The sequence below is a fragment of the Otolemur garnettii genome, unplaced genomic scaffold (genome assembly GCF_000181295.1).
Source record: "Otolemur garnettii isolate 467f Iridium unplaced genomic scaffold, OtoGar3 scaffold00204, whole genome shotgun sequence".
Classification (NCBI taxonomy): domain Eukaryota; kingdom Metazoa; phylum Chordata; class Mammalia; order Primates; family Galagidae; genus Otolemur; species Otolemur garnettii.
In genome coordinates, this window is record NW_003852599.1 from 1,432,993 (window position 1) to 1,457,201 (window position 24,209).

Genomic DNA, 24,209 nt, shown 5'->3' on the forward strand with positions numbered 1-24,209 from the left:
ATGTCTGTGCTCTCCCATGTGTGGTGAACAGAAGAAGCAGGGCCCCTCCTTTCACAGAGTGGGAAATGACAGTCACAAGCAACCCCAACAGACCCCAAACTCAGTTAAATACTTAAGCAAATGGACAACATCATTTTGGATAGTGTTAAGTTCTGGGCATATGGGACAGAGTGATGAGTGAGGCAGGTTCCCTGACCTCTGCAGGGCTTGGAAGAGGTGCTTACTGAACTTCTGGTGAATGACTCAAACATCAGGCCAAGGCCCATGCTTGCCTATCCCATCTTTGGGAATAAGCAGCCAGGTCTCTGGAGTGGCCTCGAGCTCTCCTAGATGATTAAGATATACTGATGCCCTTTGCCATACCCTACACCAACTGTGTTTAGAAATAGAAATTGTTACTCCTACTATGAAGAGGATGATCAGTCGCCTGGTTGCCTTTCAGCATTTTGAATGCCTGAAGGGCTGTAGGACTCCTGAATGTCCCCACTGCCAAACGGGTAATAAGCCTGGTTCTTTCTGCCTGCATCTCCTGGAATCTGGAGGGTTCTCTAGTTTTCTCAGGGCATTGGCCTGCTCCTCACCTTTTTCCTGCTTGTCCTACCTATATCCCCTGGACTAGGCTCTGGTTCTCAGATGGGACGCCAGAATGATGGGGCTCCATCTCCCTTACCCGCACTTCCAAGCCCAGTTCCATCCCATTCCTTCTTTTCTACCCACCCCTTGGCCACCTGCCCCTGGTTGCCCACCAGGCTTAGATCTGCAGCAGCTGCTTTTGGACTTGGGCTGTCCCCAGGGGCACCTTGCCTTTCCTCCTTCCTGACCAACTCCCTTTGGTTCTGACGGGCTCACTTGTGCCCTTCTTCCCTCTGCTGCCCAGTTTGGGAGGCTGTTCTGCTGCTTCCACCGTGGGAGGGATAACTGGGAAGGACCTGAGGCGTAGCCCATTTTGGGATAAGGGTGAGGATTCAGAATACATATAAACAAAGACATCTCATACCGTAGTCCTTAGGCACGGTGACAAAATACAAGCAGGTCTGTCCACTGGTATAGTTCTGGGGGTAATTGGGGGACAAGACCACTCCATCTGTACCCACATACTGTCCCCCACAGGGGGCTGGAAGAGAAACCAGATAGAGAACCAGGTGACCTTGTGGGCCTCTCACCAAGCGTCCATCCTCCATTCTGCCTCTAGCTTGAGCTTCTGGCCCTGGTGTGGCTGCCCTGAAGTGGGTGGTCACTACCGTGTGGAAGGACAGTTCTGAGGACACAGCCCTCTCCTGCCCAAGGACACGCATCCCTGGCCTGGCACATAGCTCAAAACTCACCCTGAAGAGTGGACCCTCCTGGCCAGATGTTGGCTGTTTAACTATGAAACATTAACATTGACGTTGGTCCCTGAAGGCACAGATTGGGGAGCACAGTCGGAATTCTTTTGCTTACAAAAGACCTGCTGCCCCACGGCTGATGTCTGTATGTAGGCAGGTAGTGTTTGCATGAGTAGGGAGCTGAAGCATCCTGAGAGCGGCCAGCCCCTGTGACCCAGCCACCTTCAGTTCCCCTCCATGATGTATCATTTCCACGAGGAGTTGGCCTCAGAGCCTGCCTCTCCTACTGAGGCCAAGGCGGTCCCCAAGGCTCTTCAGCTTGGGTGGTCACCATGCTCTAAGGTTCTGGCTCTCTAGTCAGGACCCCTCTGTGGCTAGCCCAGACCTACTTGGCCTCAGGCTGCTCGGCTGGCCCTACTCAGACACATCTGCTTTCTCAGTGATTTCCCAGGAGCCTCCTTTAAACTTCCTTCTCCCTGGTCTGGGCTCCCTGGTGTGGCATGTGTGGGGGCCGCTGCTGAGGACATGAGCATCTATCAGAACGGGGTTGGGGATGCTATATGATCGGGAAAGATGACATTTTGACAGGAACTGCATACCTGGTGCATTATTAGCCATTCTCCTCTATAGCAAACCCTGGCTTGCCAGGCCCCACTTGGAAGAGCCACCCTGAGGACCACGGTCCCCTTCCCATAGAGGACAGCCCCTTCCACCTCCGGCTGCCCTCAGCGCCTCCAGACCCCATCCCTGGGCTCCCGGCACCTGTGCAGACCGGCCGGGGATTGTTCCACACGGGCTTCCCGTCGGGGCCCAGGACGCAGGTCAGGGTGGAGGAGCCCTCAACTTCGTAGCCCCCATGGCAGTAGTAGGTGATGGAGGAGCCCAGCTTCAGGTCGGACCCCACTCGTGTGCCGTTCTTGATGGAACCAGGATCAAAACATGACTCCCGCGGGTTTTCTGGGTAAAAGAAAAGCAAACACACTTACACACACACAGAGGGCCATTAGTAGCCTGTCTCCCTAGGGCAGTGTCCATGAGTAGAATCCCACTGCTGTTAGCTGCTGGGAGCACATCAGTCCTAGGCCCTCAGGTCTAGAAACTCCTCTGAACTTGGTTAGAAACCTAAGGCTGGAAAACATATTAGAGAGGGAGATTTCCCCTTCCCTGCCCACATTCTTGCCATGGTCCACAGAAGAAGGGGTTCAAACCACACCTCTGAAGCCCTGTCTCATGCCCCTCTGGCTCCGTCCCAGGGGAAGCATGTGTTGCTTTGACTGGTGGGAGCTAATGGTCCTTGACCCATCTCAGCCATAAGCAGGGTCACTACAGTAAAGGCCAGTGTGTAGGTATAGCTCAGCCACTAGTCCCCCATCATGGCAGGCCTCCTGGGACTTTTCTCCTGCTGGGAAGCAGGGTGGACAGGGTGGCTCTGGACACTGCTCTTTCTCTTCCTCTCCCTCCCGCCTCATCCATATGCTGGCTGGGGAGGTGGACCTGGTGCAGCCACTTGTGAGTGCATAGGTACCAATGCTTAGATCCAGAGAGGATGTAGAAAACCCCACTTCCACTTTTGGGTTGTGTTATCCAACCTCTGGGACAAGTTGAGGTCTTCAGTACCATTTCCTAGGGCTTTGCACTGGGTGTTGGGTGCTTGCTGGTTTATTAAAACCTCAGGATTTGCTCATTTGGCGATTGGTCCTTATGCATCTTCCCAGTCTGTCATACAGTGGATGATGTGCCTAACTGTCGTCTACTCTGTCCCTCTGCATCAGGCAAGACTGTACTTGACCTTGCCTGAGGACTGGGAATAGTAGCTCCACAGCATCCCTCACCACCAGCTGGAAATCTTGAGCAGCACCTGGGAGCCGTCACTCACGTCCATCCACTATTGCCTTTCTTCTGCCATCCTTCTAAGCTCATTGACAGTTTATGAAGCCTGTCCTTAGGGCTGGGCAGCGGCAGGGCATGGCCAAGTCCAGTCAGTACCAGGAAGACGCAGTTGAGAAACAGGTTTCCACTGGAGTCCTGGAGGCTATGCTCGGGAGTGGGGGAGGGGGCCCCAGAGAGGTCTAGAGACTGGGGCTCACAAGGAGGTGCTGACAGCACTTGCAGAAGGATCCAGACATTCAAAAAGCTGAGCTAAGGAGAAAAGAGCTGGAAGAGGAGGGATCAGGGTTCATTTGTCAGAGAAGAATGGCTCAGGAGGAAAATTTTGCTGAGGGTGGTACTTATCACCCATGTACCTTGAGGCTGCCACTCAGCTGCCAATCAGCCGGCTGACTGATGGGACGGGAGCCTGAGAGTCTATGATGCCGTCAAGTTGAGCTATTCCTGCATTTGAGGCTTCTGACCATCCTTCTGACCACGGAGCACTCCTGGACATACTACTGCATTTAAACTCAAGTGGGACCCAGACAATGGACCCCTCAGTCATTTCCTCATGTGCCCCGTGACGTGTTGCTTTGACTTCTTGGTCAAATCTGTCCTCTCTATAAGCCTAGTGGCTCTGGCCAGAATAAAACTGGCATTTGGGTGACCCATATGTGAATTGCAGAGTTACAGGGACCATATATACATACATATAAACACAGGCGACTCTTCTATTTTATTGAGGAAGAAACACACTGGCAGACAAGGCTACAAAGTTTTTGTATAAATATCCAGAATTTAATTATTATGTTTTAGATATGGATATATCCATTTGATTAGGAAACATTTTTTACCTATTAAAGTATGCCCACCCAGTATGTTTTATGGGCGAGCAGGGAAACGTTACCATGTCTTATGTTTCATCTGTCCTTTCTTATAAATTCAAAGTGAGTCAAATTTACTTGAAGTTCAGAAAAAGTAAGTTGGAACCAAGTTGCCACAGGTCATCAGAGGCTGGCAATATCCATTTCCCCTCTTCATCCCTCCACAGTGGAACCAAGATTTTATCCAGAGCGTCAAGGCATTAGCTAAATTCTGTATTTCCCAGCCTCGTAGGCAGTGAGGTCTGGCCAAGAGATGGAGACACGATTCAGATCATGTCTGCTGACAACAATCCGATAGCATCCTGTGTCACTCAGAGAAAAGGCCAAAATCCTTTCAGGCCTCCAAGGTCCTGTGCATGCAGTCCCCAGTGGCCCCCTCTGTGACCTCTGCTCCTGTCATCCCGTTGCGAACTTTGCCCCAGCCACACTCAACTCTTTCAGGACTGAGAGCAGGGTCTCTCTCTCAGTGATACTCTGAGAGCAGCTATTTAAAATTGCAATATTCTTCTCCCCAGTGCTCTCTGCTGCCACTCTCTGCTCTCTCTCCACTGTGATTAATACTCTCTCATCTATTATATATTTACCTTATATTTTTCTGTCTTCTTCCATTAGAATGTGGGTTCTGGAAGGACAGTTTTTCAGTTTTGTTCACTGCTGTATTCCAGTGCCTGGCACATGGTATGTACTTAATCAACATCTTTCATGGATTTTAATGTGGAACTTCCAGCAAGGCTGCTTAAGGGAAGTTGACTCAGCTGAGAGAATGCTCATTGGCACTTCCCTCTTTCCTTCCTTCCTCCTCCCTCAGTCTAGAACTCAGACCTGACGGCTGCAGCCTCAGTCACCATCTTGGATCTGAGATCACCTTGGGAATTACAGACTAGCACAGGAGAGCAGGATGGAAGACCCTCCCATCAACCCTAAGTCATGACCTCCAGATTTCTTTTATAAGAAGGATAGTGAACTTTTAACTTGTTTAAGCAGCTGAGTTTCTGAACCCCCATTGGGTATGACTGCCCCAGAACTTGACAGATTCCAGAATGTCCTTTCTTCCCTACTTTGTGCAGCCAACTCCTACATTCTTTTGAGAAGGTTTTCTGAACTTTGACTTTTTTCAGGCAGAATTCTGTACCCCCAGCCTCCTGGCTACAGCATGTATCACATTATGTTAGTAGGTTGGAAAAGGTATTTCTTGCCAATGGGTTCCAAATTCTTAAGGGACAAGGACCAACACCTGGTGTTCTCACAATCCTGGCAACTAGCACAGAACTTGGCACCGGGGCTGGCCATATTTGGCACATAATAGAGACTTAATATATGGCGACTGAATCGCCTGGCTGAACACACTGGGGCTTGGAAAATCAACCTCAATGATTCCATCTCCAGACTGTTCTATATTTACTCACATGTCAGAGGAAGATGAGCTCATCATTCCAAGCATTATCACATTAATAATAATGACAAGGATAATGATAATGATGATAGCCCCTTACATAGGAGTATCACTTCAGAATTTGCAAAGCATTTTCCAATCTGTCATCTCATTTGCATCTCCTGATACCCTCCGCAGGGCCAGGTTTGCTCGTGTTTGGCTTATAGATGAGGAATGTGGCAATGAAAGAGAACAATGAGTTTTCCAAGTCATTCAGCTATTTAGAGGTACAATTAAGACCAAAATCAGATCTTCAGTCTGCCAGACCAGAGCTCATTCATAATGACTAAAATACCATGATGATGGTAATAAATAAAACCCAAGTTCTCCAAAATGGGAACATTAAAAAATCCAGCTTCTCTCTTCTGATAGATGAGGCTTACTTCCAAACTTTGTTAATAGCAAAAAACCTGAAAACAACCCAAACATTCACTCAGTAAGGAAGCGGTTAAAAGGCTTGACTAGAGCATCTACTGAAATCCAAGCAGCTGATAAAAAGAGTAGCACGAATCTTTGAACACAGATATGGGAAGAAGCCCAAGATTTATTGTTGAGGAAAAACATAAAAACAAAAGAACAGATTACATGGATTAGTACACATGGTGTAATCTCTTTCATACAGAACAGGGGTCAGTAAACTACAGCCCACAGGTCACTGGCTGCTTGGTTTTGTAAATAAAGTTTTATTGGAACACAGCCATTTGTTTACACGTTGTCTGTGGCTGCTTTTGCTTTCCAATGGCAGAGCTGAATATGGCAACGGAGATCATCTGGGCTAAAAATATTTCCTCCCTGGCTAGAAAACATTTGCCAACCCCAGTATAGAATTTACATTGCTTTATATGTATAGGAAATACCTGAAATGAGATAACAAGTTATTAATAATGATGCTTCAGGGGTTTATGCTATGTTCTTAAGGGTCTACCTTATCTGCATTTATAGTGTGTGAATTTTTCCAACAAACATGTGTTACTTTAAAAATAGGCAAAAATGCAGATATTTTTATTTTGATTTTATAAAGGATGACCCACAGCGGCAGCAGGTGGTGGGAATGAGGGTGGTAGCAGGTGTGGAAATCTGGCCGTAGCTCCCAAGCCCACAGTGTTACTTGCAAGGGCTTGAACGTGAAAAATAGATATTTTTTAGTACCTTCCGATAAAAATTGATTCGTGTTGGCCTTTCCTGAGTTATTTCAGGTTCTTTAACACGTGCTTGGAACTCTTCCCTCTGAAACACCCTCTGTGCCCCCACCCCCACTCTTGTACAGGAGGGTTTCTATTTAATCCTTAGGGTGCTGTCTAAGTGGCTCGAGCTCAGATAAGTCTTTGTCAATCACCATTCTGAAGTGGGGCCCCTGTTTTTCTTCCTCAAAGTAGTCTGTTCTTTTTCCTTCTCAATTTCTTAAGCTTTTTATTTCTTGCTTATCTACCTAGTCATTGTTTCCCTCACTCACTTTAAGGTATGTGAGGGTAGGGACCATGACCATTTGCTCAGGGCTGTATTCTCAATATCCAGCACAGGGTGTGGCAGGAAGTCAGACTTCACTAAGCCTACGCTGAGTGAGTAAATGGTCTCCCACACGTGCATGCACGGTGCTACTATCCTGTCCCTGTCTAGTGGGGAGGCCACCACACAGAGGAGAATAAAGGTCTCTCCACACCACCCATTTTTTTTGCTGATATCTCTGGTCTGCAGAAAGACAATGAACATCCTTAGACTCACTTTTGGCAACTGTATCCAAAGATAGGATCCTCCCTCTTCCCTTAGCTTCCTTTTAGCGAAAGTTAGACCTACCCAGAGGAATTATTCAGATGAGAAGTGTCTCTGAGCAATGGTCTAATAGGAATCCACAGTTGGAGAGAAGGGAGCACTTTTACATTGTTGGTGGGACTGCAAACTAATACAGCCTCTTCGGACAGAAGTATGGAGAATCCTCAAAGAAATCAAAACAGATCTTCCATTTGATCCCACAATCCCATTACTAGGCATCAGTCTGTCAGAAGGACATTTGCACTAGATTGTTTATCACAGCTCAGTTTTCAATCAGCAAGATGTGGAAACAATTTAAGTGCCCATCAATCCCGGAATGGATTAATAAGCTGTGGTATATATATACACCAGGGAGTACTATTCAGCCATAAAAAGATGGAGACTTTACATCTTTTGTTATTAACCTAGATAGAGCTGAAACACATTCTTCTTAGTAAAATATTGCAAGACTAGAAAAGCAAGCATCCAATGTACTCAATACTAATATGAAGCCAGTAGACGATCTAATACACGCCCACATAAGAGAAAACCTCAGTTCAATTCAAGATGGGGGGAGAGCGAAGGAGTGAGGGGAGAGAGGAGGAGGGAGGGAGACGGGTGTGTCCCTATTTAATGGGCATAATGTAAGGATATATGGCATGATTGCATTTAGAATCACCTCCTGGAAGGCCTGACCAGGGACCACTAAGACCCCACAGCCACCTCTAGGGGCAACTGAACAGAGACACCTGAAGACACATCCGTCTTTGCCTCACAACTAGGTGGGCCTCCAGCATCTCATCTGCAGGAGAAACGGCTGTGGGTCTGCTTGTCACTAGGATGTGAACCCCATGGAGGCAGAGACTTTGGTTCCCTGCTCTGTTCTCCACCCCATAACAATGCCTGGCACATGGTAGGTGGTCAATTAATATTGACTGAATGAACAAATGGATAAAAATGCCTGATTTGCCCTTGTCCCTAGTGCAAAAGCCTAACCCCAGGAGGCTCCTCAGTGGATGTGTGAATTAAACCAGACCCTCTGATGATCCCTTTGGGATCTGGAATTGGAGTATAAACTGGGACATGATTCAAAGTCAAGAGTAAGGCAGCCACACCTATTCCAGGAGAACAGAGAAGCCAGGAACACTGATCTGCAGAGACGGGAGAATGCAGCAAATATTCAGAAGACTGGAGGAGGCAGAGGAGTGGTCCTGGATGGGGCTGACAGCCTCACTCTAACCTCACTCTCCCATCTTGGTTTTGGCCCCTGGGACCTTATGCTTCCTGCCCTTGGGCTCTTGTATTTGAAAATATTTTGCCAGTTTGTGTTAGACCGAGTTCTCCTTATCTGTATTGTTAAGATGCAGAACACTTTTTAGCTTAAATTAGTTTGCTCGTTAGTTGTTTTCCTATAATAACACCTCCTTTTTGTCTTGGATTGTTTTGAGTGGGTTTCTGCTTCTTGTATTCTTATAATAAATTATGTCTTTCTTTTCTTTTTTCTTCTTCTTTTTTTTTCCTTAATAGGCTTTTGGTTGGAAATTAAATAGTCCCTAAGATTTAATCAAACTATTTCAGCTTCCCACATGGGAAGTTGGCGGGATGTGAAGAAAGCCTCTTGGTCTCCTTGCCTTGGGTCAGAGGAAGGTTTGACCCTGGAGAGTGGTTTTTACAGTGTTAAGTCTAGTGGAATCAGCAACATCTCTCTGTACGGGGCTTTTGGAGGCTCCCTTCACCTCCTAAAGCAGGACCCTTGAAGCCACAGCTCCTAGGAGACCCAGATCCTCTGCCTTACGTGTAGCAGAAGTCTGACTTTCTCTAAAAGACATCAACTTAGATGACTTCTGGGTGCTAATTCTTCTCTTCCTGATGATCTGCCCTGCCTCAGTGGGTTACATCTCCATCTATGGTATTCTGTGGACTCACAGAGTGCAGAACGTCTAAATTCCTTGCTATGGACAACCTTCCCCCAAGTTTCCATGTTATGAATAACCCTCATTCACACACAAAACATTGTGCTGGCACTCATGTCTCCAGGAAACAAAAAAGAAATTTACTGTGATCCACTGGGTTAGTCCCGCGAAGAGGGGTCTGTATCCTTCTTCTTCTCAACAAGGGCACAGCAAATGAAATACCACACACAGGGAACAGGCAGTGGGGTAGAAAAGGGGCGGATCAAAGTGCAAGTAGCTACTGGTACCAGGCACTCTGCCGGGTGTGCACCCACTTGCTACACTGGTACCGGGCACTCTGCCGTGTGTGTGCCCACTTGCTACACTGGTACTGGGCACTCTGCTGGGTATGTGCCCACTCGCTACACTGGTACCGGGCACTCTGCCAGGTGTGTGCCCACTCACTAACCCTCGCAAGGGCTCTTCCATGTCACTATCCCCCTTTGACTGATGAGAAAGCAGAGAAGTTAGGAAACTTGTTTCAGATCACACAGTTAACAAGTGATGCACCCACCCTATACAGGAAGATATTGAGCAGGGGAGAGTATCATCCAGACTATGGAATCCGATAGCAAAGTAGACCTCTTCCAGGCATCCAGGGATCCCAAGACGGGGAGCCACAGGGTAGGGAAGGGGTCCCTGGGTTGCACCCAAGGGACTACCAGACCAGAGGCCTTGGGAGGTGGCAGGGGGTGACTAACAGTAGGAGTTGTGCAGTCTGGGAAGGCAGGCAGCTTGAGGTTCTCAGCAGGAACCCCAAACATCCCAAATACCTGCATTTATCTTTATCTTGATACTTGGACTACAGAGCCTAATGAAGCAGTGGAGGGGGGGCCAGGAGGCTGCACCTCCCCCTCACCTCTCCCTAGTAACTGGCTTTTCTTCCACCGCTTGGCTGGTTCTGATGGCTGCTGGGAAGTCCTGATTGCCTGGGCTGTGTTTTGGATCTGAGGACCCATCTAGATGCCACCTTGGACCAATAGCTGACATGGAAAGAGCTTCATGGGAAGGAGGCCTTGGAGGTGTGGCTTTTAGCCCATGAATTTTCCTGGAGAAAACCTGGGGCCGGGGGGATGGTCAGAGCCAGGCTGCCATGAACAAGTAATGGAAGAGTAATTTGGTGGAGTTTCTAATCAATAGCTTACTGTATATCCAGGGAAGAGGAAATGAAATCATCTTATCAGAATGAGCTCTCAGGGTGACATTTGGGGTGAAATTTTAGAATCTCCACTAAGGAGAAGAACTAACTCAGGTGTAAGAAGTCAGGGGCAGCTCTGCTGGTGGCTAAGGCTGAGCTGGGGTTTAAGGACATTACTTGGAATGGCTCTAAGCATCATGCTTGCTCAGCTGGCCTCAGCTGCCTGGGTGTGGGTTTAACAAAAGGTGCAGGTTTGTAAAGTTTATGCAATAGAAGGACCAGGGGGCAGGAAAACTGAGGGGACTGATGGGAACATGGATGAAGAATTGAATAATAACAAGATGATGATGATGATGATACGGCAGTGGGAATGTTGGTGGGTGGAGTAGTGGAAAAGCCCAGGCAGGGCCTAAGTCGTGCCTTCTGTCAGAAAGCCAAACGTCTGAGTGTTTGATCTGAGATCCGCATGTGGGGAAGGGTCTGGATACAGAAAGTTTGACAAATGGCAGACACCTGGAGGAAGAGGGGATGCTGTGGAGCTAGAAGCAAAACATTCTCTATTTTGCGCACTAATCTTCTAGAAGTGTATCTATCAAATAGCAGGCAGCTGAGAGCTGTGGGGAGGTCGATGAACTGATGCATGTGAAGTACACAGGATAGCGCTGGTGGCTGGTAAACACTAAGTTAGCAGCGGTTAGGAGGGGCATTATGTGTGAGCTCATGGGAGATATTCCCTGGGGTTCAGAAATATTTAATTAAGGGACACTTTAAAAGGTGGCTGAGGTCCTACATTCTGCAAGTGGGAATACGAGCCAGAGAATTTTTAATTTTAACTGGTAATGTGATCCCATTTGTAGCCACAGGCTGATGAGGTCTGGGTGAACTTGGGTTATGGTAACAAAAACAAAATCGATCATCTCTAGATTATCGGTGGAGTGTTATAGATCCTGGGCATTACGCATACATACATACACATATCGTATAAAATATGCATGTATAAAATATCTTTTAATCTTAACCTTCTGCAACGTAATTATTATTACGACCATTTTGTAGATGATGTTCCAAGAGATAATAACTTGCCGAGCTCACAAATCAAGTAAGAAATGGAGCCAAGATATGGATAATGGGGTTGGGGATAATTGGGGAAGAATAAAAGGTCAGAAAGAGTCTAACAATAGAAGAAAGTGGAGTGCCCAAGAGTCTGAATTACTCTTACTTCTTCTAACAACCTTTAAACAAGACAGAATGTGTGAGGTGTGCCAGGCACCATGGACCTCGATGTCTGGACTCATCGATTTTTATAATACAGGATGTCCCCACAGTCACCATAAGTAGAGGAAATGGGGAATTGCAGTTATATGTACCTTGAGTTACAAAATATCCATTATAAACTTTTACAAAATATTTACAAGATATTCTCTAGGTATTGGCCACCTTTTTGTCAAATTTTATAAAGAATATTTTGTACATAAAGGTACCTTTAGCTACCATTTCTCATTCTCCCGATGTAGGACAACTTTGGGGACATCTTCTATTTCTGAGATGGGTATTTTTTCCTGCTGTCATTTTATAGATGAAGAAATGGAGGTTTTGAGAGGTAACATAAATGCATGAACTATCAGTCTGACAGCCTATGCTTTGGACCAGGCAAGTGCATTTTTACCGGAACACAACCACACCAATTCCATTATGTTTTGTCCATGTCTGCTTTAGTCCTACGACGGCAGAGCCGAGTAGTAGTTGTGATAGGCAAACCTGTGGTATTTACTGCCTTAAAGAGAAAAGTTGTTGACTCCTGGCTTTGACCCCTATGCCACGAACTTGCCTTAATTAATTCAAAGGTGGGATGGGGTAAGACATCTGGAAGGATGTGCAAATGTGGTCAAGAGGTGTCAGAAAGAGATATGTCTATAACAAGGTGCCAGAGTATGGGCAGGGAGTGTCCTGGGGACAGAAGTCCCAGCCTTGTGACCCTAGGATGGGCTGTTCATATGGGTGTTCAAGTTGACCAGGATAGTGGGAGGCTTTGGAGTAGAGAGGAAGATTGGTGTTGAGGTCAAGAGAGGCGTTGAGGTCAGAACCTTACTCAACGAAGGGGAGTGACCAGGAAGCTACTAGCCGATAGGTATGGAGTGAGGTCAGGAGACTGAGGCAGAGCTAAGAATGACCCTCACAAAAAGGGGGAAAAGGAGGAATAATGGTTTGGGAATAAGAATGAGATGCAAGAAGAAAGCTGGCTCCCTTCTCTCCCAGACCTGGGGCATATGTGGGAAGGACTAGGGCACCTGAGGGACCGCAGGGAAGGCAGGTTCTCTGTAGGCAGCTGCTGCACGAGCTCCCTGTGGTCCCACTCAGTGCGTCCTCACTGCACCACACTCTCCCCCTGCTGAGTCTGGCTGGCCCTGCCCTTGATAATCTCTGCCACCAGGGCCCTTACCTGAGTAGTCTATGACGAAGCCGGCATTGCTCACACTTGCGTCACTGCGGAAGGCGAGGAAGAGGCTGTTGCTACTGCTCTCAATGCGGCCTGGAAGCTGGGAGCCATAGAAGCTTCCTATGAGAGGGCTGAGAGAGTCCCGTCCGTCGTAGATATGCAGGAAGTCATAGCCAGGCTCCAAGTTAAAGCTGGGGAACAAAAACATCCCACCCCCACCCCACTGAGGTCAAATAAAGGCTCATGCTGGGGCCTCAGACTTAACCAAAGGATGGGGCCTTCCAGAAAGCAAGCCCACCACCCCACTGGTACCCGACCCTGAGGACTGGCTGGTGGCAGGGCGAGGATGAAGCCCTGGTGACCTCTCAGTCAGGTAAGAAGGGGGACAAGGTGGGCTCGGGGGCAGAGGAGGCAGAGTCCACAGTCAGCATCCAAAACTCTGGAGCTGAAAACATCATGTCCCCTAATCCAGAAGGGAAAATGAGTCAGCAACGCTAGACACCGAGCTGCCAGCCTACATAGGCCCAGAAGGCAGGTGTGGTACCTGAAGCTCAAGGGTTTCAAATTGTGCCACTCTGGACCTCCTTTTCTAACAGAAGCCATCAGGGAACCTTTCCAAGCAGGAAGGGGCCTATTAGCATGAAGGGCCCTAGCTTTTCACCTGTACGCAGAGTCAATTCCTAGCTAGCTCTCTCAGGACTAGTGATTCTCATTCTGTATGCTGTAGCACACTGGTGCACTGTGAGAGGATCATAGGTGTGCCACAAACATTTTTAAAGATCATTAATTAAATTATTTTCAAAAGAAGTTCAAAGCACAGCAAGTATATTCTTTTGGGGTTTTTTTTGATCAACATTAATTTAAGTGTGCTGTGGAAGTTTACCCATAGGTTAAGGGTGCCATGAGATAAAAAAAGTTGAAGCACACTGCCCTAGGGGCTGCTCCCCTCCTACCCCAAGGGCCCACAGGTGTGCCTCTCTTGTAATTATCCTGGCCCTGGCGTGAAGAAAAATCCATTTAAAAAACTGTCTTAGTTTAACAAATTGAATATTAGAGTCCAGGACTGTAATTTATCCCAATGGAATGGCTGGAATGAAAAATAATGGAGGATGCCAAGTATTGGCAAGAACATGGAGCTCCCAGAGCTCCCGGGCCCTGGTGCAGGTATGAATTGGTTCAACCACATTGGAAGCCTGTTGCCTTGTTATCCACTGAATCTGAACATACATCTGCCTGGTAATACAGCGATTCCACTCTAAGGACACTAGTCAAGGGTGCCAAGATGACCCCAGTGGCAAAGTAAAGGGGCTTGCAGGGAACTGATTCTGGATGCAGATTCATTCATGCCCAGCCGTGGACTGGGATACGCAATAAGTCCTCAACGTCACCCACAGACTCCTGGAAACGCTAACTTTAGTGAAATGAAGTATTAATATAACAAAACCATTCTTTCCTCTCTCATCAACTTTGCAACAAAATGACACTGGGCAAAAACAATATTATTTGAAGACCTGCCCTATGTTGTTTCACTTAAAGTCACAGTTGCTGATAACCTGCCGGCAATGCTGAGTGAGGACTTACTGTACATCATCTAGCTGGACTGAGAATGAAATGGCCGTTCTACGCTTTAGCTAAGACACATGGCACAGAGAGGAGGCCATGCACCTCTATGACCAAAGGGGTAAGGCTGGTAGAGACAGGGAAGGGTGGCGGGGGGAGAAGCACAGAGCCAGAGGAGAATGGGCTTCCTTCCCACCTGGCCCCTTCTCGTGCTGATGTCAGCTGTGTGGTTACCACTCCACTGCTGGGTGACACTGTTCTTGCCCCTGTACTTCAGCTTCTACCCATCTGCTTTTTTAAAAGTCACCAAGGAAGGTTTTGGAGTGAGTCAGTCTTGGTCACAAATGATGGCACTGACACTTCTTAAATAACTGCCTCTGTGTGTCCCTCTCTTCCTACGATCATCAAATTGTATTTGGGAACCCTGAATATGCCAGGTACTGTGCAAGGTGCCGAGGATACGGAGACCTCACAGACAGCACCCCTGCCTTTGGGAAGTTCACGGTGCTGCAGGGCGTGAGAAGTGAGGCTATGGGATTGAAACAGAGCTGAAATAGCCCTCATAGAAAAGGGGAAGAAGAGTGATGGTTTGGAAATAGAAATGGGGTGCAAGAAGAAAGCCACACCCTGCCCCCAGCCCTGGAGTTGAAGGATTAAGATGTGTCAACAACAGAGTGAAGTATAAAGGCTGCCCCGTGCTGGGGGTGCTGGGTCATGCCTGTAATCCTCACACTCTGAGAGGCCAAGAGCGGGTGGATTGCTTGAGCTCAGGAGTTTGAGACCAGCCTGAGCAAGAGTGAGGCCCTGTCTCTACTGAAAATAGAGATACTAGTGGGAGTTGTGGTGGGTCCCAGCTACTTGAGAGGCTGAGGCAAGAAGGATCTCTTGAGCTCAGGAGTTTGCAGTTGGTGTGAGCTATGATGTTACATCACTCCACACAGGGCTATAGAGTGAGAAGTCTATCTCAAAAAAAAAAAGAAAAGAAAAGAAAGAAAAAACTCTGTCCAAAACAAGGTTCTTCAGGGGAGCAGAAAGTGAGGCTTTCACAGAGGAGGTCGGGCTTGAGCTGAGTCTTGGGAGATGCAAAGACCTCAGAGGTTGGATAGGAGGGCAAAGGAAGTTGCTCTCAGGGAAGAAGCAGGGGCGAAAGTCACAAGGGCATGATGAGTTTGCGAGGCCCTGCAACCAGAAGTTCAGGCTGGCTGGAGCTTAGGGCTTGGGATGGAGTCAGGGGACTGACTGCAGAGGCAGGCAGGGGTCAGGCTGTTTGGAATGAAACTCCGAAGTTCCAGCCTTTATAAGGAAGAGAAGATCATTGCAGGATTTTAAAAACAAAGGAACTATTTGTTTGTTTCCTTGTATTTAAATTGCACTATGATTTATACACCGTGAAATGTGTCAGTTTTGACACGTGCATATCAGGACTCAGAACTGTCCCACCACCCCAGGAAGTCCCTGGGTCCTCCCAGCCCAGCTTCCCCACCCCAGATGCCAGCACCGATCAGAATTCTTCACCATGGATTAGTTTTGCCGATCCTACAATTTTCTGCGAGCTGAGTCACACACTGTGCTTTTCTGTGTCTCTTCTCTCGCTCAGCATAATATTTTGGGGATTCATCCCCGTTGTTCCATGTATCAGTGGCTCATTCTTTCTTATTGCTGAGCACTATCATTATGGGATGTTAAAATGGAAACTGGGGTGGTTATTTCAGCGTTTTTGAGTGACAAGCTCACTCTGACAGCTCGCTGAAGGCAAGATGGGGCAGAGGAATGAGTGAGGAGACGAGGGTGGTCACAGAGGTGGGCAACGATAAGAGCTCGAAGCAGGATGGCAGCTGGGAGGATGGAGAAGCCGTGAGAGTGGCCCAGTGCCAGCCCAGGCCCAGAACAGAGCTGCTCTTGGGGAGGAGGAAGATGCTGGGGCTCAGACCCCCTCATTTAAGGTGCTTGCAGGCCCAGACAGAAGCCCAGAGCTGGCCGGAGTCCTGCCACTCTGAAGACAGGGCAGATGGTAAAGAGGGGTTCTCCCCTGACCAGAGGACAGAGCAGCGTGGGGGTGCTGAGCCTGTCCGGGAAGGAGGTGTGGGTGGGAGGCCCTGACAAAGCCTGGCAAAGGGAGCGGGGTGAGAATAGGGTCACACAAAGTCACAGTAGAGCACGGAAAACCGGGGAGAGCCACTTCCCAGACAGTGGAGAGAGCAGCGTGAGCATGGGGGGGTGACCCAGAGGCGGAGTGGGATGAAACGTGGCCAGTTCTGTTTGGTTTGGAGCCAGGCGTTCGTGGGTGGCTTTTATCAGAGGAGTTTCTAGTGGAACCGCGGAGGCAGAAACCAGATTCCAGGGGGTTGAGAGCGACCAGGAGGCGAGGGAGTAGGGAAAGGCAGAGGTGGTTCTTTTGAAGAGCTCCCCGGTAAGCGGAATGAAAGAGCCCGAGAGCCAGATAGGGGACTAGGCCAGGGTCCGTTCACATGGAGGGAGCGGGCAGAGCGCGGGGACCAGAGGCCAGGAGGCGGCCAGGACGCAGGCAGCACGCCTGGCCTCTCTGAATCTCCGCATCTTCAAGGACAAGACAGAAATAACAGCAGCTACTTCCTACATTATTGTGAGGATTAAATGAGATAACGTGTGAAACCACCGAGAACAGTGTTTGGTGCGTACCCACCCTCCTCACGTCCACGGAACTGAGGCCTCTGCTCACAGCCTGTCCTACTCACCTAGAGACCCGGTCCCAACCCCACTAGCTGCTCTGAACCCTTTGTCTCCCGCCCAGGGGAAAGGTACATACATGTTAAATACCAAGGCGATGACGTAGTCCGGCGAGACGGTCACTTTCCAGTCACACTCCTTGCCTGGTGGGTAAGGCTCTGGGTAATTTGGTGACAGGATGACTCCTGATGGTCCCGTCAGGTCTCCCCCGCAGGGAGCTGAAGAGAGAGACAGAGAGGGCCAAGGCTGTCCCCTTCACCTGCTCACTTTTTTTTTTTTGAGACAGAGTTTCACTATGTCACCCTCTGTAGAGTGCCATGGTGTCACACCTCACAGCAATCTCCAACTCTTGGGCTTAAGTGATTCTTGTGCCTCAGCCTCCCAGGTAGCTGGGACTACAGGCATCTGCCACAATGCCTGGCTATTTTTTGGTTGCAGTTGTCATTGTTGTTTAGCTGGCCAGGGCTGGGTTCGAACCCGCCAGCCTTGGTGTACATGGCTGGCACCGTAACCACTGTGCTCCAGGCGCTGAGCCCCTGCTCACAGTTTGATGGGCATTGGTAAGGCACGGTAGAGGGGCTGAGTCCGACAGGCTCAAGGGGCTGAGGGGTGGGGGACAGAATGATGGAGTTTTACTCTGGAGTGCTGGGCATGTTTGCGGGATAGCTGTGGTAGTCTCACAACAGTTTGAATATCCCAAGTGCCACTGAATTGTTCATTTAAAAATGGGTAATTTTATGATCTGTGTGTTTTGTGTCAATAAATTATTATTATTATTTTTAAAAAACCCTGGTTCTGTCACTTCCTGGCTGGGCGATCTTTGGGAATTTACCTAACCTCTCTGGACGTTAGTATCCTTCCTCCATTCTAAAGAGACCTATCTTCTTTGTGGGGTGTGGGTTAGGCTATTGGAGATGTCTGATAAAGCATTTGGTATAGTCAATACCCAGAGCTATCACTGTCTTCAGACACAGGACATACACGGTCCCCTTTCTCATCCTGACCTCCAGTTTCCAGGTGCGCTTTGTGGGAATTTATGGCAAGTGCCAGCACACTCCTTGTCAGGAGGAGCAGAAAACATGGTCATGTTCACCTGCCAAGCACAGCCGGTCTCCAACCCTGCCAGTGCTCTTGGCATCTGCTCAGGCTGCAGACGCCGTTCAACTTTCCAAAAACCCTTGTCCAAGAGTGTGGTGTACCTCAGTTGTGTGGAGATGTGACAAATCCCCAATTAGTCCACAGCGGTCGCCTACCCTGAGTTGACAGGTCTTTCAAGCAGGTGGGGAGGGAGGGGGTGGCCAGGTGATACAGCAGCCCACTCACCCAGGGACCTTCTGGGCAGCTCCTCACATCCTGAGTCAGGTCTCTCCCTAAATGGCTTAGGCTGGTGCACCGTGGCATGAGGATTGGACAGAGTAGAAGCTGGGCAGTGCACGGGGTCATTAACAGGAAAAGAGGGCTTAGAAGACTATGGATATGACTTGGTCTCAAAACCACAGCGCACCATCAGGGATCGGGTGTGGAGCTGGCAAAAAGTGAGCCCACAGCGGGCACAGAGAGCTGTTTAAGGGGTGGCCAGAAAATCCAGGATGAGGACTGGATCCAGGATGGGGGTGGTAGCCAGGGCGCATATCCAAGCATGGAAGTTAAGACCAGCAGCCACTTGGTTGTCATCGAGCTGAGCTTTATTGCCTCACGCGGTGGCTTTTACTCAGCGTGAAGCTTAAAGGGCTGGGTCAGTCCCTAACAAAGTCTTGAAAAAAATGACAGGAGCTCAGGTCAGGCCATAAAAGTTGGACACGATCAAACATAAAACCTGAGTGGTCACGAGTGCTGTGTTTTTCTCCATGGGAAAAAAATATATCTCCAGTACCAACCCGAGTACCAGAAATACTCAGGTAGGCATCTGTTATGTGTAAGATGTGACAAAGGACATTTTAGACACATTGTTTCATTTACGTCTCATTAATAACTCAGTGGACTCTGAGTTCTTCTTCCTGATTTGTAAAGTGAGGCTCAGAGAGGTCATGTAACTTGCCCAGTCACTTTGAGTTTCAAACCCGCAGCAGTCTGCTCCAGAGGCTGACACTTTCCCCTTCCCTGCTGCCTTAGTCAGTGGTGGTGGTCGGGGGAGAGGAGGAGTGTTCCTCCCTACAGGCCAGGAGGGGAGAGGCCCCAGCTGTGAGAGCGTCTATGAGCGAGGACGGCTTCTTGTGTCAGGTCTGCCTGTATCCCACTCGCCCTTCCTTCACTGAACCCCCTTGAGAGCAGAAGGCTAGATAACTGGGACTGCCCAGAGGCCTGTACCACCAGGGTAGAATGTTGTGCTGAGCAAAACAAGACTCCATTGTCCAGCCCAGAGAGTGGCCCTGCCCAGGCCAGCCTACAAAGAGTCCAGTGTAGCCACTGGGAGCAGAAAGCACGTGTCACGGCATTTCCCCCCCCCCCCGGGGGAATCCTCCCTGGGGGCACAATGTGGCCTCTGCCCTGGGCAAGGATCACCAGGCTTGACCTCCTTTTGCCAGCTCAGGGGCTTCTGAGCAAGTTTGCCACAGACAGGGGAGTTTGTGTGTTTCTGCCACTGCTCCTGTTACTCTCCTGCCAACCCCCTAAATGCTCTCAGTTTGCTGGGGTTCTGGGCCTCTGACTCTCCCAAACGCTCCCTGGCATCAGGCTTCTGCTTCCCGCTTAGGACCCTGGCATGAGCTGCACTGGGCCCCAAGGCTCTGGGTGGACTCCTAGGCTGCTTCACCAACAGGAGGGCTCCCGCCCCTCAGGGCTGCTCAAGGGGTCCAGCTGAACCTACTAAACCTTGGCTGTCCCAGAGGGAGTGGACACACCCTGCTGACCCTTCCAGGTGACCATAAAGTGTGCTGAGGGGGACAGTTCTGAAAAGGGCATTGATTTGGAAGTCATACCGTCCTGGGTTCAAATTCTGACAAGATACCCACTGGCCATGTGAGTCTGGACAAGCCACCCACCCCTCTGAGCCTCCATTTCCCCATCTGTCAAATACTGCCAAAGAGGAGTGGTGATAACAGCTCTAACAGTGCTCACTATGAGCCAGGCACGGTTCTAAGTGCTTTGCAATATTTTCTTTGTTAATCCTCAAAGCAATTCTACAAGGGGTTAGTATGAGTCTCTATTTTACTAGAGAGGCAACTAAGGCACAGAGAGGTTAAGCACTTTGTCTCAGACCACACAGCCACTGAGCTGAAGCCAGACGTGAAGCCAGGCAGTTGGCATCCTGAGCACTCAACTCACCACATGGTGACTTCAATTGTGATAATGTAGCTAAAAATGCCCAGCCCAGTGCCTATCACGGGGAGACAATAAACATTTGTTTCCTCCCTATAATGAAGGGTTATCCAGGCCAGCTAGCCCCCTCGTGGCAGAATGCCCAGGGAGCTGGAAATTAGAAGCTTGTCACTGGGATTTCTAGCTTGTTTCAGAGAAGAGGCAAAGGCATTTATTTTGTTGCCCGAGGAACATTTCCCAAAGCTGAGTGTAGAAGAATGGGCAGTGAAAGCTGAATTAACCTCTCTGCCCTGCCTCCTGCACACTTGCCACTCTCACCTGCTTAGCACAGCGCAGCCCGCCTCTCCTCCCGGGACAATCTCGTCTTAGGACCTGCTTTTCTATAAAATATCTAAGGCTTTGCAGCCTCCAGAATGCTAACTATGGAAGGGGCCTCAGAAGTCATGGGAGCCCCTCCTGGGCCTCACCAGAATTCCCTCGGCCAGTTGGAATTCTGATGTAGGAATGGGAAGTGATTCCCAAAACTTGAAAGAAGGAGGGGTGGAGGGAAGTTACTATGGTATTTCTTAAGGTTGCGGATACTCCCCACACAAGGCCATAAGGGAAGTGTATTTACCCGCACAGATGAGCAAATTCAGGCTCCGAGTGTTGAAGCAATTATCCCAAGGCCACGGAACTCGTAAATGGCAGAGCCAGAAGCTAAACTTGATCTGTCTCCTTCACTACCCCGTGCTCTTTCCTACATGGCACAACACGTAGCTAAGAGCCAAGCTGGTTCTGGAATGGAGATAGCAGCCTCCTGTCCCCACACACTCACCACACTCCTGCCCCGCAAATCTAGGTGACTCCTAATTCCCACTGAGGAACAGGAGTTAGTGTCTCAGAGTCATGATTAGGAAAGACCAGACCTTAGCTGCAGGACAATGCCTCCCAACTGGCCTGCTTAAAGAGAGGGGTGACCAACATGGGCACCACTGAGGGTGCCTCGGGAAGTCCCTGGCACCCGTCTCCAGCGGGGGAGGCGGCGTGGGAGGGAGGAAGATGGGAGCCTTTGCGTTCAGACTGGTGCGGGTGTGAATCTTGGCTCTGCTGTATAGTAGCTCTGGGATTTGGGGCAAGATATCCAAATTTGTCTAAGTTTCAGTTTCCACAAGTGTAAATGAGGAAACGGTGCTAATTTCAGAGAGCTGGCCGAGAAAGTTAAATGAGGTTATCTAAGTAAATGCCCAGGATGGGGCAGGCTCCCGGGAAGGCCTCAATGACTTGTCTCCTGACAGCCAGTGTTGACACCGGAGCGAAATGCGTTCATTATTTGGCCTGAGCAGAACCTGGGGGTTTTGTTTCTTTCTTTCCTGTCCCCACCTCCCATGTTAAGTAGTCAGGATTATTCAGGTCCCACCCTCAAAGTGACACAACTTTGGACAAGTCTCAAGGCCTCCATTTCTTCATCTGTCAAATGGGGAGGTTTTAAGAATGAGAATGGATCTAAAGAACCAAAACCCAGGTAACCAATAATTTCCTTGAGAATGGGAAGAGGGAGTTTCTTTTCTTTACACCCGGAGCCTGTGGGTGTCCTGCTAGTACTTCATGTAGCAGAGGGCCACTGGGAGCCTGCTGACCCTTACTCCCCAAGGTGACTCATTGTTCCTGAGAGAAAGGAACCAACCTGCCAGGCTTGGAAATCTTTGGGCCCATTATAGCAAGCGAAGAATCTCTAGTGTGTGTGTCGAGTGTGAACGTGGGAATGTGAGTGTGGGCACACGTGTGCAAAGCTGGGCAAACCGGGTTTTCCCATGACTTTCATCTGTTCCAATTCTCCGGGCCCCAGGCTCAGGATGCAGCCTCCCCTGTGTGGAGGGGCCTGGAGCTCACAACCATGGGCCCAAAGGGCAGAGCGCCTTGCAGCTGCTTTGTACCGATGCACGTCGGCGGGCTGGGCTGCCAGAAGAACCTGTTCTCGATCTTCACACAGCTGATTTCTGCGCTTCCCTGCAGCGCGTAGCCTGGGTCACACTGAAACACCGTGGAGTCCCCGGCTTCCCAACTGTCACCACTCCGGCTCCCATTCTGCGGGACCCCAGGGTCATTGCAGGACGTTGCTGTGGACACTGTGGCAAGAAAGTAGAAGGGCGAGTGGAGTTGCCTGGGGGTCTGCCAGACAAGAGGCACCCAGCTCATTACCATGGCTGACTGCCATCACCAGTGCCACTGCCCCCACCGACCATCGTTACCTCCACAGCATTGGCATTTGTATGATTCTCACTCCTGCTATTGTCACTGCCTCCACTACCCCTGTGATTGCTGTGTTACTCTCACCCCCATCACTACCGCCATTCTACCTGTATCCTCACCATCACTGTCATCCACTGTCACGAGATACTCTGAGTTAAGCTTGATTGCACTGCTATGATTGCAGGATTGAGTTCAGTTTGATTTAAGACTACAGCATTGTTACATAGACAAAACGCTGCAATTTTGTAAAATGCAACTGTGATCAGTATGAGAGAGAGAGGAGATAATTAAGCCTAGACTTTATGTATTCAATGAGAAGGGTCTGCAAAGGAGTTTGAGAGCTGTCTTGCCTGAATGCTGAGCAGTGGGCGGGAAGTTGCAGGGAGTGACTGAGGTCAGGTGATGACCATGCTGTCTCTTGGAAGGGCAAACTAGCAAGGATCCATCAGGCCGAAACCACGTTTGAAGAAAAATCAGATATTCATAGCAAGTGGCAGAGCAGAGTTCAAAATAAACATAAGCAGCTGAGGTGCGTTAAAAATCCAAAATACTCAGGAATTTTGGATTTGCTGATGGTCTAGTTCCTAACCTCGGCTAACACAGAGCAGGTGTTTTATAAGCAAACACTGAATGAATGATAAAAGGGAGGAATAAATGAATAAAGAATGAATGAGAAAATGAATGAAAAAACGCAGCACGAGGAAACACACCAGAGGAAACTGTGTAAGATTAAGACCAGAGAAAGGATTCTAAGACAGCTGCAATGAACCCAGTTGCCTTCAAAGCCCAGATTTGACATCAGCGCCTGGGCAGCTCTGTCACCCCTCGCAAACTGTGGTCAGCAGAAAGTTCTGGATGCCACAGGATAAGTACTGCTCATTTGCTTGGAGTGTCAGTAAATCTTCTCAAAAATTTCAGGAAAAGTTACTTTTACACTAGGCAAAATTATTTATTTTGGAGCAGAATGTGAAATTCCTATTAGTTTCTAAGCAAAACCACGACGGCTCAAGGAGGTTTTGTGCTTGCTATACCCTCCAGACCATCTGGAGATATGCACCCGTTCTCTTCCACTATTAAGAGGACTTCAGTGGAAAAGTTTGAGAAGCACTGACCTAGGGGAACTACACACACTGATGTCACTAATTATAGCATCTAGGATTGTATGTGAATCTGGACATAGCACCTGACACCTTATACTCAGTAACACTTAAGGCAAGTACAGGAAACTGTGGTCCACAGCCAAGTCTGGCCCTGGTGCCTGCTTTTGTAAATAAAGTTTTACTGGAACACAGGCATGCTCACACATTATCATAGCTTTTGTGCTATGTTGGGAGAGTTGAGTTGTTATGACAGAGACTGCATGGCCCACAAAACCTGAATATATTTACCATCTAGTCTATCACAGAAAATGTTTCCCAACCTTGGTATATGGTATCCTAGCTTAAGCTCCCTTCTTTTGAGATGACATTTTAAAAACCTATCCTTTCCTTTATCCAGCTTTAATCATTAACACCATCAATGATCTGCTATCACTATGCTCTAGCCACATCTGTAAAATCTTCTAATACAGCAAGCTCAGTCCCCATGTCCCTTCCTCCCTGCAGGGCCTTTGCACATGCTGGTCCTTCTGCCTGGAATGAGCTTGCCACAGTTATTTTTATATCGAC

The 24,209-nt window shown here is 48.8% G+C and overlaps 1 protein-coding gene across 1 annotated transcript in view; it reads right to left on the reverse strand.

Annotated features, from left to right (window-relative positions):
• CSMD2 (CUB and Sushi multiple domains 2) overlaps positions 1–24,209 on the reverse strand; it is a 575,968-nt gene that overhangs the window by 101,643 nt on the left and 450,116 nt on the right. Inside the window, exons 27-31 of the mRNA XM_012812368.1 lie at positions 22,227–22,418; positions 17,132–17,270; positions 12,790–12,977; positions 2,088–2,282; positions 998–1,114 (exon numbers count right to left, since the gene is read on the reverse strand). Coding sequence (XP_012667822.1) covers positions 998–1,114; positions 2,088–2,282; positions 12,790–12,977; positions 17,132–17,270; positions 22,227–22,418 — 831 coding nt within the window. The remainder of the gene's footprint in view (positions 1–997; positions 1,115–2,087; positions 2,283–12,789; positions 12,978–17,131; positions 17,271–22,226; positions 22,419–24,209) is intronic.